Genomic DNA, 13,392 nt, shown 5'->3' with positions numbered 1-13,392 from the left:
CAGTCATCTGTATCTTTGCACCCGTAAACCTTGCATTTTGTGTTTGCTTCTTGTCCAAGTTGTCACTCCTAACAAGCTGCACTACTCCGCATTTCAACCTTCTCAAAAAACTGAAATAAATTCTCCATAACTTTGTGTCAACCATGACAAACCTGAGAACTATTGTAGGTATTCATCATCCGGGAAAAATAATTAAAACATTTGTCTGGTGTTTTTCTAACTTGTGTCTGTTTTGGATATAATTTTCATAGGTGGACATTCCTAACATCCTGAAGCAGAGGAAACAGCTGGCCAAATTGGTGCTGGACTATGATTCTGCCAGAGCAAGGTTTGTCCGTATACAGCTCACTTTCTCTTATGTTGTATGTGTGAGATTTTAATACTGTGTGTCGATTCATCAAGACCAAAACTGGTTGTTTTCAACATGGGGGCCGGGTCCGAAACTCTCTCGTAATACAACTAACGAGTACTAAAACATGTATCTGAAAACACTTGCAGTGAGAAATTGGTACTGTGGTAACAGACTCTTGATTCATATTTGATCAACACTGCTTAGTTTTACTTCAGATCAGAGTTTCGTGAGACTTCCATTACATAAAGTTGAGGGCGAGTCGTGTTTATACAAATTCCGTTTTTCCGTTTCCTTTCCAAACTCAGATGGTTGCAGGCAACCAAGTCAATAATCTCAGGAACAAACACTCAAGCACTGACGGCCAAGGCTGACCTACTCAAGGAGGAGATGGATGAGTCCATGAACAAAGTGGAGCTTTGCAAGGTAACTAGCTTCAATATTATATAATATATATATTATCATGTGTTTTTATATGAAATCATTATCGTCTAGCTTATCAAGGTCATAGCAACAGATGCTACCAATCACAACCTGAGCAAGGCCATAATAAAACTTGCTCGATGTCATTCTGTGCAGATGACACGCTTTTAATAGATGAAGTGTATGTGATGCTGTTTATATTGCAATCCTGCTTCATAGACTGATAGAAGAGTTAGTGTTTGTTGACCCTAAATGAATGTGTAGGCCAGAGGTCATTTATGGCCTAATGAGTTCAAGAAACTGGAAGTAGGCCTCGTCAGAAGTGTAAACTGGGGGAAAAAAAGTAAGCAACAACTGGACTTCCTGAGACCCTTGGGCCCTCTGACCCAGTTTGCTGACGCACACAAACGCCTGAAAATGCCCTGTCAGCTCAGTCTGTGTTTGCTCCTATTGAACTGAATCACTGGTGAGTTTTAGTGCGTGGCTGCCCGATGTGTCAGTTTTTTTTTTTTCTTTGTCCAGGAAGCTCAGAGCCTTGTGTTCCCCCCCCCCTAGCACAAGCTCTCCCTCACAGCCTCACTGAGTTCTGCCAACAGCGGGAGGATTTATGACTCGTGTTGTGCACAGACCAGAGGCTTTGCTGACCTCTGACGTCTGTCCTTGTGCCTCCTGAAATGCACGTTTATTTGATGTATGACACTTTGTAGTGAAGATGGGAGATATTTATTAAATCATTAAGCGTTCAGAGCAGCTCCTCTCCGTCTCACTTACTGTCATTCTTTGTGACATTTGGTCTAGTAAGAGAAAAAGATTATTATTAACTGTTTAAATTCCTGCCTTTATTACCCAGGATCAACTCGCTGCAGATATGTACAGTTTTTTCTCAAAAGAAGGGGACTATGCCTGCTACTTCGTAACAGTGAGTACAGCATGTCAACAAGCCAAACATGTGTTTTCTGTGGGAATGTTCACAGCTGCACAGGAACTAGGGAACACAGACTTGGCCCTCTGTGTTATTTACTTTGCTGTCATGTCTTTTACTGCTCGTCTGATTCGACTCACCCCCCTCCGTCTATTTCTCTCTGTGGTTTTTGTTTCTGCAGCTCTTAGAAGCTCAAGCTGATTACCACAGAAAGTCTCTCACTGTTCTGGAGAATGTCTTGCCAACCATCCAGGCACAGCAAGGTAGTAACATACGCAAACATCTTTATGTGCACACAGCCCTTTAACACAAAACACTGCGGTGTTGTTAAAAAAAAAAAAAAAAGAGTTCCATACAAGGAGGCTCTGTGAGGCGCATGGTATGGGACCTCTTTATATATTTCCTGGAGAATGCATGTGGGCCTTTTTCCGAGCGACAGCCCCTGTTTTTCTTTGGTTCCTGTGTTGTTCGGTGTCCTCTTTTAAACAAACCTTTTCCTGTTAGACGCTGGAGAAGTTTGAGGAGTATACCCAAAGGTGTGCTGACAGCAAGGAGGGGAAACTGTTTCTTATTTAAGTGTTTTGAGAAATGAAACCAGCTACTGCACATTTCAATTATGTCACTCTTGTTTTTTCTACCTTCTGGACTTCCAGAAGTTCTTCCAGTTGCAGTAATTGTTAAATGCCACAACTGAGGCCCAGATATTAAAGAATAGTCTTCTGTTTTCAGTGCTTTGCCCTCCAAAAGTAATCCAATTTTCCATTTTGCAAACACGTCTCCTCTACAAGCTCCTTCACTAGGGGTTTTACAGTCAAGGAGCTTGTTTTTTTTTCCTGTGCTAAACACATGTGGTCTAAACCAGACAAGCCTGGTCTCCCAGCATGTGGCGATGACTCACCAACTCCACACACGCCCCCCCACCCTTTCTCGCATCACACCCACCTAGGTTTTGCCACCCCCCTCCTGCTCCTCCACCTCTTTTGCCTCCTCGTTCGCTCACACATTAGCTCACGCACACACACACACACACACACACACAAACGTAGAACGAGGGCTCAACGGTCACTCCTGCTGGCTCGGAGCATGTGGTTATTATTTGACAGCACCCTGTAGGGGGAGTGAGGACTGGTTAGGAACCAGCCCGAGGGAGAGTTGTTGACCCAGAAATTTGCCATCCAGACCAGAAGCAGGCTTGTTAGCACCCACTCCTGTGCCTTTGGTCTGGTTTTTTTTGGATTGCATACCAGTGTGACAGACGGGTCATACAAACGATCTGCTTCATTCCATCACTTCTCCTCAGATTTGACACAATGTGAATAAAATTACCAGCTGCTGCCTCTCTGCCCTCACCATTAATTGCTGTCTTTGTGTTTAGACTCGTGGACAGAGAAGCCTGCATTTGGCACCGGGCTGGACGAACACCTGAAGAGGAGCGGGAGGGAGATCGCCCTGCCGTTAGAGGCCTGTGTCATGATGCTTCTAGAGACCGGCATGAAGGAAGAGGTGAGGAACTAAAGACAGAGAGGCAGGAAGTGATTATTCTGCTCTATGAATAGGTGGAGGCCACTTTACTGTATGAATGAAATCAAATTCATACAAATCACCCTCTCCTTCTGTGCAATAAGAGAAAGGGAAGGTGAATGTGCTTCAAATTACAATCACGTGGGTGTTTGGAGCAGCAGGAGTGACTCAGCTGACTTCATAGAAATGATGCTGTGTTGTGATTTGTCCTGTGCCCTTATGCTTATACTGTATAATTATATTGATTCTGTAATTTTTCTTTGCCTACAAAAGTGCAATATTTTTTTGATATATTTTTACATTAGAAACTGATGCACAATGTGTCGAATAAAGAAAGAAACGGGACATAATTGCTTGAGCTTTAATGAGAATTAAATGAGTTCGAATTAGTCAAGAGAAATTTAGTTAGCAACATTATAGATAACTGAGTAATCATTTTAAGTGAATTTAATCAAAAAGGCCAAGAATTCACTGGTTCCAGCTTCTTAGAAGTGAATATGAAGTGGTTAACTGGTCGTAGTTGTCTGTGGTGGTAAATTTGGATATTTTGGGCTTTTTGAACTGATTGTTTGAAAAACACGACATCTTTAGATGTCAGCTTGAGCTCTGGGAAAATGACTATTTTTAGATATTTTGTTTGCCAAATACAAAAAATAATTGGCAGATTAACCTTTTGAAGACAACAATGATTCATAAAAATAATTGGCAGATTAACCTTTTGAAGACAACAATGATTCATAATCCCAGCTTGCATTTTTAGATTTCTTTTTTACTTTGTTACTGTATTATTAATTTATTTCCTTATATCCATATGTTTTCTTTGTCTTATTATTAATTATTATTATTATTATTATTTTATTATATTATTATTAGTATGATTATTATATTCAATATTCTATTTGTTAATATCAATACTAGTTTATTGTGACCTGCCCAGCACCAAAATGTGATGACCAAAACTGAGCTCAGCTTTAAGCAGACAATATTTCCCTCAGAAGATGAATACAGAGGTTTTTTTTGACTGATTTGTTGTCTATCTGACACATTATATAACTATCAAATAAATTACATCTTTCAACAGTGATCATATGTCAGGGCTGCGTGTTGTAGCCAGAAACTGAAGAATGCCTCTTTTGAATATTGATAAAGTCAGATAGCTTCAAATGATTTCAGAGGTCACCTCTTATCTTACTCCAAACTAATTCCTTGTATAATTCTTAATGACAGCATGAGATTTTGCTTGCTTGGCTGACTTGACTGCTCTTTTGTTTTCCTTGTCTTTATATAGAAGTGAAAGACGTGCTGGCGTAGCTCATTAAAAGTCACATGGAGCTGTGGCTGCGATTAGCGGCTCCACTGGTCATTGATATAATTGAAACCAAGCCGTAAATTGTTTGTTCACATGAACTTCTTAAGACTCGAGGCGGACAGGCAAACTATAAACAGAGGAAGCGCCCGAGTTTTCTGTAATGCTGTTCCAGAGAAACCCATCAGACCACAGGAAAGATTTATATGTTTGTGATGTCCCCTCCCCAAATTTAGAATACAATAGGATATACTTGTCTCCTGTCCATAAATCAGATTACTGTGTGTGTAAAAAAAAAAAAAAAAAAACACAGCTAGAGAGAGTGCAAGTGTTAACTGCATAGCACATTATTTGTCTCCCTATTCATTCCCTAGTGAGTCCAGTCTGTGTCATTATGTTGTGAAGACAGCTTTTGTTTATGTGTCAAAGTAAAGAGCTCGCTGTGCTGTGAGTGGTGGGTGTGTTTGTTTGCCTGCTTTAAGGTTTCATTATGTGCAGCTGGCAGGGGGAGTTTATGTAACGGACTTGTACAGAGTCGATCTGTTATTGGGTGAAAGAAAAGGGGTCTCGTGTGCGCATTGAATGCCTATATGTAGCTTTGTTGTTGTTTGCTGGTGCTGGTGCTGGTGATGTTACTGAGGTTTACTTGTCTTTATGTACATACAGGGTCTATTCAGAATCGCAGCCGGGGCATCCAAGCTAAAGAAGCTAAAGGCAGCGTTGGACTGTTCCACGTCGCAACTGGAGGAGTTCTACTCCGACCCCCACGCTGTTGCGGGTACGTCAAAACCCAAAGCCGTTTTTAAAGTGTCTCTGTCACTTGAACAAATTCTCTTATTTTTGTAGTTGTATACGGTTGTGTTACATAAGGCAGTAAAAGTGTGTTTAAACCAAACCCCTAGATTCCACCAGGCACGGATACATCACGTTTGCGTGTGGCACTATACGCAGCCATTCTAGTCAATGTTTCAAACCCCACGGGCTCCGCCATGGTCTGTTTCATAAGCGCCCAAGAAGCAGGCTTCTCTGCTCGGCTCCACTTCTGAAACGCTCCACGTGGGGTTTGAAATGACAGACAGAGACGTGCCCGGTGGAGGTTCAGGGTGTATTTTATGTCATCTTGGAATCTATAAGCCACAATCTCAGCTCAGTGTTTGATATTTGACTAAATAATTTGAATGATGTAATGAAATGATGTTGAAAAATATCCTAAATATGTTTAACTGTGGTTTCAGGAGCACTGAAGTCGTACCTGAGGGAACTCCCTGAACCTCTAATGTCTTATCAGCTTTACGATGAATGGATCCAAGCATCCAGGCAAGGCTCATAACCGGGAATAATATACCAGTATTGTCACTGTGCAGCAGTGTGAAATAATGGGATAATTAATTTGGGACATTTAGCCACTGGAGACATCATCCATATTTATTTTTATCTTTCACAGTGTGTCAGATCCCGACAAGAGGCTGCAGGCTCTCTGGGTTGTATGTGATAAGCTACCAAAGAACAATAAAACCAACCTGAGGTTAGTTCTGAGAAACGTCGTGACAGCAACGCTTCAGTTTCTTCTGTTGCACCAGAAAGTGTTTCCACCTGTGCTCATTGACTCCCATGATTCCACGCAGGTATCTGGTGAAGTTTCTATCCAAACTGGCTCAGGACAGCGAGGTGAACAAAATGACGCCTAGCAACATCGCCATCGTCCTGGGACCCAATCTGATGTGGGCCAAGACTGAGGGGTGAGAGGAGATAGAGAGGAAGGGGGGAGAGATGATATTGCTAATACAATACAACATGTTAGTCACTCGTTAGAACAAGTGAAATAAGAGACATGATCCTCGTCTGGGGTGGTAACGACACTCTGTCATTTGAGCTTATTTCAGCCACTCATTATGTCAGAAAGCGTCTAATCTTTGCTCATCTGTACGTGTCCACCCAGGAGTCTGGCTGAGATGGCTGCAGCTACCTCTGTGCACGTGGTGGCCATCGTGGAGCCCATCATCCAGCATGCTGACTGGTTCTTTCCAGAGGGTAGGTTCTCCAGCAGCCGTTTTCAGTCAGACCCACCCTGTAGCCAATCGGGGCTTATTTTACACCAGGGACGCACAGCGAATATGATTAATATTATTGTACCTGCCTAGAAAGAAAGAGTCAGCAGGACCGCAATTAGAATCACTGCTGTGTTTGCCCAAACTGTGGGTTTGTACTGTGGAGGTCAGCTCAACGACTAACAGATGCCATATTCCCCATATTCTGCTAGTATGTGTCAACAAATGCACCAAATCAAATGAGGTGAGTGCAAATGAAGACAGTGGATAGAAAATAAAGCAATGTGTTCCTTTCCACCATTATCAGAAAAAGAACATTATCTGTGCACTCACTCTTCTTCTGTTTTTAAATTCTGTACTTGGGTTGCAAAGTACACCTTCACTTGTTCGGTCCAAACATTTTGCTTTATTGTCAGGGTTTATCTAGACCAATCAAAGCCTGCCTTTTAGTCCCTGTATCTTGGGTCAAGACGATGGTGGACTGTCTACATAACTGGCCATTTGACAGAGATGATGGGACAGTGCACCAGTTTGTGCTTGTTCTTGGTTGATTACTGGGCGACTTCTTTCACAGTCTCTGGACAGTTTCAGGCACATTTGAAACTTTTAATTGGTACAAATCTAAGAATGGACCTGTGACCTCTAAACGGGTGTTTAAGTTGTCATGTAATTCAACAAACAGAGGGAGTATTCCAAGTCCCTTCCCGTCTCCTGGAACAGCTTTCTACAAGTAGTCCATCGGCTTGTTTAAAGTAGCAGTGTGGTAGTCTGTCTTGGTAAATCTCGCCTTTCCTGTTCCTACAGATGTGGAGTTCAACGTGTCCGGCATGTTTGCGATGCCAACGCCTGCATCCAACCACAACAATCACCTTGACTACGACTGTGCCACCATTGAGAGGAAGAGGCCTGTCAGTATGGTGGGACCAGACAACGACATGACGCGCAAAGACAAGTAATCAACCTTAGACCTCCGTCTAAACCTCCTGGTGTCTCTGGCCTACAGTATTTGTTACTTACTCCAATTAATTGCGTTGGGATTAATGTTGCCTTTAATCCAGATGCTTTTCTAGTCCTCTTCTTTTGCTTCTAGTAAATTCTGGGGTAGATCTGATTGAATCTTTATAATATGATCCTTAACACTGTGTAATGACTTCTCTCTGGGCTCTGGGGTTATGGTGATTCTCTGTCCTGGTCTAATCTGTGACTTTCTGATCAAAGCTTTGGTGTTTGTTTGTTTTTTTTCCCCTCCTTTCACTATCCCCCCTTCCCTACTCTCCTTATGTAGCACCCCTAACAAGCACTCGGACCACACCCTCCGTAGAGGCAGTAACACCTTAGGTAGAAAGCAGCACACTTCACCCGCCTTCCAGCCTCCTTTACCCCCTGTGGAGGCTCCAGGGCAGGGGCACGGGGCCGGGCAGGTCCCCCAGCCCTCAGCCGAGCCCCAGCCCCAGCCTCAGCCACAAGCTCCATCAGGGGGTTCAGGGACTGACACTTCCCAACATAGTTTGGCGCAGAATCTGGCTGCTCTCGCTGCAGCTCAGCAGCTTCTAGCCCAGCACACAGAGGAGCTCAGGTAAGGGCTGCATCTCTGCTGATAATGGAGAATGACACAGCATGCCAGACTGCTTATTACAGACATTATTAGAAGACATTAGTGCCCACTCTGTGAACTGATGAGGTCAGTCCGATCAGCTTCTTGGAAGCATAGGCGATTATTAATGCATGCTTCACTGGTATCTTGCGGCTCGTTGTTTCTCTAGCCAAACCACAAGTTTTCTTACACCACCACCAGTTCCAGCTATACAGACACGTCTGAGTTCAGCCCACAGACACGGCACAACAATGGCCACTGTCTTCCTGCTAGCAGTCACTCACAGGGGCCTCTCGACTTCCCATCCCTCTGTTTTCTGTCCCCGAATCACTGGAATCAGCAGGAACTTCACACTAACTGGCCCAAACTGCTTTGAAAAGGGCTGGGACATTGGTGTCTATTATGCAGCGACTGAAGGGTGTCTTTGATTTAGCTGGTGAAAGGACAACATTCATATCCAGACAGATAACGCCATTCAGTTCAGCATTCTTTTGGTCCTACAGACTCGGTTGGGAAGGTGCATTTAGATGAGACACCCAGATTAGATTTTTGTGGTTTGATATTCCAGAACTTGACATGGCGGATAAGTCTAACCTTTAAAACATCCAAGCAAAACCCAGAGTTTCACAAGGCCTGTAGGTTTAAAACACTTTTTTTTTCTTCTTCTCCTTTAAAGCAACCCAAAGCTACGTGACTCCACACCTGCCCAGACTCCTCTGCTGCAGAGGAACGGCTCTGCTGGAGGAGGCCAGGCTGCAGGCCAGCTGGGCACCGGAACTCCAGGGGCTGGATCCATGGGGCCCAGTCCACATATGATGCGTAGAGGTAAGAGCCTGTCAGTCATCCAGGTCATTAGAAGTATTATGTTCAAGGAAATATGGACACGATGCTGTTGATTCCATTTTTTCTTTCTTCCATTTTGGGAAACAGTTCTAGGACTTTTATGAGAACCCAAGAATGTTAATCCATACGATGACTCATCATATGCTCACAGCTAGTCCATCACGTAGCTGCCAAACCGAACTGCTGGGGTTTTTACTGAACCGTCACATGCACTCACTTCCTCTTAATACAGAGAATTGATTCTGAAACCTTTTCGATCACTTGGAAAACTAGCCCCAGCCTACATTTAAGAGCTTAGTATGCACTTACTCAGCACTTCATGTGGTGATAATTTTGTGATTTCTAACTTCAGACTGAAGTCAAAGGTAGACCGAGCTCGCAGGGATACAGTTTATTTTAGCGTTTAGAATCTCATATTTGTTCTTTTTGGCTCTTAAAGAAATAGTTTGACATGTTGGGAGACAGTTGGCTGCGTGAGAGTCTGCAAAAATGTTGAACTGTTCTTACATTTAGTTTTTGGTGCATATTAAACAAAGAAGATATTCAGTGTTGATTACTGAGTTTTTATTCTTTTATTTGTTCAGTGGAAACAGTTGCTCTCTTTTTCCATTTTTCAAATTAAAAATACATTTTTTGTGTTTCTGGAGTTGTTATGGGAACTTTCTGTGTAAAGCAGCATGTCTCAGCTGCTAACATAGACATAGTGTGTACAGTATACTGTCAGACACATTTGTTTTTTCACCGTCATGTTTCAGGTACCAAGAAGCAGGCCCCCGCCCCTCCCAAACCGACAAACCCTCCACCCAGCCAGCCCTGTAATTCACTGAACCAAACCTCCTCCTCAGGCTCATCCCAGTCCCTCAGTCCTACCCCCAGACCCCTGTCCAGCCACTCGCCCACCTCGCCCACTTCTCCCACCTCGCAGCCGTGTGCCACGCCCAGACGCCACTCCAGTAACCAGCCCCCCATCCAGGCGCCCAGCCATCCACCCCCAGAACCTCCGACGCAGGCCAGCCCTCCACCGCAGCAGGCGTCGCTCGGCCAGTCCGGCGGGGACCAGCGGAGCGCCGACCCCTCACCTCCGGGCACCCCGTCCCCTCCTGACACCCCTCCGCCCTCCAACAACACCCAGGATGCAGTCGCCCCTCCGTCCCCGTCCCCCTACCAGTCGGGCTCCCTCCCCCGGCCGCGACCCGTCCCCAAACCCCGGAACAGACCGAGCGTCCCGCCACCACCCCAGCCCACCACACCGGCCAGTGACACCAACGGGATCTGTGCCACTGCTTACAAGATGATGGGTGAGTGTCGTCTCGTGTCGTTCTTGCTTGCATGTTCTGCTTTTACTATTTCTTCACTGCTCAGTGTGCTCTCTCTCTCTCTAACAGTCTTGCATTGTAATACCTCCACAGGTTAAAGAGGCGCTGTGAGAGGTTTGTTATTGACCTTTTCACTCACAGCACCTGCACTTTTTTTTTGTTCGCCTCTGCCATTATTACCCATCACCACGGGCATCTTGTTCATCATTTACTCAGACCAAATGCACCACTGACACACCGTCTGTCACAGTCCTGCACAGGCTGATACTACTCCTAATGATGAGGGTGCAAACACACAGGAGGGACGATGAACCGATAGTAGTTTGAAGCAATAAATATTACAGAAACGCTGACATATATAGCTACTTCACACACGCTGACGTCGTAAAAGTCTTATCTTATCTCACTCGCTCACTACAGTAGTGCAGTACGAGGCATTTCCAGTTATAGGAAAGAGAACGGCCTTCAACCCTCGAGTAGAGCCGAACACTTCACTGTTTCCATCTAAACGTAGCGCAGATTTTAACTAAACATCCAGATAATTGGCAAAAGAAAATGCTAATTAACGCGTGTTTCCATCCACTAGTGGTATGTAAATATCTGGAGTTGGCTCCAGAAGAAGAGGCCGTACTAAGATGATGTCATTAAAAGAGCACCAGCCGTGTTTATGTCGGTGTTTTATTCAATTTGTTAGCCATCCGTACACCGACTGATTGAGTTTGATGGAGTAAGCCACATCACATCACTCTCTCATCACTTTGTTGCTTTATGTTCTCCTTACAAAGATTTAAGATCTGACTGAACGAACCGGCGAGTTCTCGTTCCCTCCTCGTCGTTCGCTGTCATATCTTCAGTTTTTGTTGTGTTTTCATTTAAAGTGTGAATTATTTTCTGATTAATATGTTCGTACCTAAACCAAGCATGTGTTACCCCGACCTGCATGTTTAGAACCTGAACGTTTGTGTCTCAGCTGAAGATAAATGTACATATCCTTTCCTTCCATAGCTTTCCTTTTTTTTTGTTTTTCATCGGGGCTTTCCAGCTCCCATTTTCTCCACCGTTCTGCTTTCACAGCTGATGAATTCAAAACTGCTTCACCACACTTCACATTTTCCATCCACTTTCACCGCCTGCCGCTCACGGCCGAACACCGCCACCTGCTGTTCAGACTTCCACCCTGACACACAGTGCTTTCTCGAGCTTGTGGAAACTATTACACGGCCGCATCGGATGGCATAATTGCAGCAGCTATAAAAAATTTTCATACTCCAGCATGGAGCTGCACATGTTAGTGATTATGGCCATTGTTCCTATGTGTGTTTGTACGGTGTTCACGTTGTGTGTGAACGTCTCCATGCATGATTATTGTTGCTTGCGAACACAAACAACAGCTAAAATCTTTTCTGTTTTTCTTTTTTAAACTTGCTTTGTTAAACCTGATGATGTCCTCGTCGTGACTTTCTTTCCTCTCACTCTCCAGACCCGGCGATGTCTTTCAAAGGGCTCAGTCGAGCTTTGGTCCCTGAGCTCGCTGTAGACCAGCAGCCAGCGACGGCCTCCTCCTCCTCCTCCTCCTCCTTCCTGCCTCCTCCCAGAGACTGTGACCTGGACACTGAGAGCACTGTCCTATAAGGAGAAGACAACGACAACAATGACGCGCTCCGGTCCAGTACCCCCCCGCATCACGCATCTCCTCCCATCATGCAAATGCACACACCTCATTTTAGTCCGCTCGTGTTTCGTCTCCTCAGCCCGTATCTGCAGCCCTCTTCAGAGAGAATAAACCTCTGCTGTCACGTTCTCCCAGTCCGGCCTGTATGAAGGACTTTAATGTGACATAATGCGTCTTCTGGCAGCCATGATGGAGGTCCGCAGCTCTTAGTAAACATTGGCTATGATAGTAGATGTGCTTCTGTGCAGTACACGCTGTAATGTGTGTTGATGCTTTGACAGGGAACTGCTTGTTTGATGATTTATATGTTTAATTCTCTGCATTCCATCAGCTAAATGCTATATACATCTGACATTTACACATCTGGCATTTGATGATAATTGTAGCAGCTCCTATAAACAAATTGACATAACTCGGTTAAGTTAGTTGAATTCAAAAGTCAAAAAAATCATGTTTATCTTCTAGTTGGAGCTAAAAGTTCATTATTAATCATAGCAGGCAACAATTTAAAAAACTGCTGAGTCATTTTTGAAGCAAAAACGTCATTTTTAACAATTTTCTTGGCACACACAAAAAGAGATTCAGCTAATTGTTAATTTGCCTAGTCATGAAACAAATCATCCCCCTCTCACCCGCTCCACCACAACCATCTTCACCTCTTCCAGCCGAGCTGTTATAAGCCACTGTTTGCTCCGAGTCCTCCCGACCTCTGTGATGCTGTCAGACGTCAGCCTCTACACTGCAACACACACACACAAACACACACACACCACCGCCGCCACCACCTCTGTCTTTATACTGCACCCCCCCCCTCAAACAGATCAAGCTCCAGACAATCAACGACAAACAGCAAAGAACCGCTGAGTCACCCCCTTGTAGCTCCAACCAGACGTCGCGTCGCAGTATGAAGCCCCCGGGTACTGACTGTACATGGAAGATTGGGTCGCGAGGAGAGAAAACGCCAAAGACTGTACATGGAAGATTGGGTCGCGAGGAGAGAAAACGCCAAAATATGGACCGAAGAGACTCGTTTGGAGTTTGGTGTGAGGTTGTTTTTTTTTGTATTTTTTTTAAATGTTGAAACGGTCTAACAAGAAATATAAAAATCTTTCTACAGCACGTTGGGGGGGAACAGTCAGCAGGTAGACGTAGAAACCAAACCTGTTGCTTAAAGTGTAGCTGGTGACTGCAGGTTTCCAGTCGTCTCAAACACTTGATTTAATTGTTTTTTTTTTGTTTGGTAACCCCATCTTCCTTTTTTTTTTCTTTTCTTCCCCACGCTCACTCCTGTATTTATTTTCAAAACACACATTCCCTGTGGCTTGACGTAATTAATGCAGTCTTTAAATGTAAATCATGCCTTATCGGTTCCTCCCAGAACCATGTAATAAGCATTAT

At 44.2% G+C, this 13,392-nt stretch overlaps 1 protein-coding gene across 5 annotated transcripts in view; it reads left to right on the top strand.

The window, feature by feature from the left end:
• arhgap17a (Rho GTPase activating protein 17a) overlaps positions 1-12,948 on the top strand; it is a 28,354-nt gene extending 15,406 nt beyond the window's left edge. For 4 of the 5 annotated variants that reach the window (XM_019272049.2, XM_019272048.2, XM_027289163.1 and 1 more), the window contains 15 exons: positions 252-328; positions 658-775; positions 1,623-1,691; positions 1,876-1,957; positions 3,070-3,197; positions 5,188-5,299; positions 5,757-5,838; positions 5,966-6,046; positions 6,147-6,260; positions 6,461-6,552; positions 7,374-7,521; positions 7,855-8,145; positions 8,840-8,988; positions 9,762-10,304; positions 11,803-12,948. In XM_019272049.2, coding sequence (XP_019127594.1) covers positions 252-328; positions 658-775; positions 1,623-1,691; positions 1,876-1,957; positions 3,070-3,197; positions 5,188-5,299; positions 5,757-5,838; positions 5,966-6,046; positions 6,147-6,260; positions 6,461-6,552; positions 7,374-7,521; positions 7,855-8,145; positions 8,840-8,988; positions 9,762-10,304; positions 11,803-11,954 — 2,238 coding nt within the window. In that variant the 3' untranslated portion in view covers positions 11,955-12,948. The remainder of the gene's footprint in view (positions 1-251; positions 329-657; positions 776-1,622; positions 1,692-1,875; positions 1,958-3,069; positions 3,198-5,187; positions 5,300-5,756; positions 5,839-5,965; positions 6,047-6,146; positions 6,261-6,460; positions 6,553-7,373; positions 7,522-7,854; positions 8,146-8,839; positions 8,989-9,761; positions 10,305-11,802) is intronic. The other variant, XM_027289164.1, reaches the window with a different exon arrangement.
• Positions 12,949-13,392: the final 444 nt, after the last annotated feature.

Source organism: Larimichthys crocea, chromosome XVI (assembly GCF_000972845.2).
Source record: "Larimichthys crocea isolate SSNF chromosome XVI, L_crocea_2.0, whole genome shotgun sequence".
In the NCBI taxonomy this organism is placed as follows: Eukaryota; Metazoa; Chordata; class Actinopteri; family Sciaenidae; genus Larimichthys; species Larimichthys crocea.
Note: the sequence above shows the minus strand (reverse complement) of the source record. Positions and strands in the feature narration are given on the sequence as shown.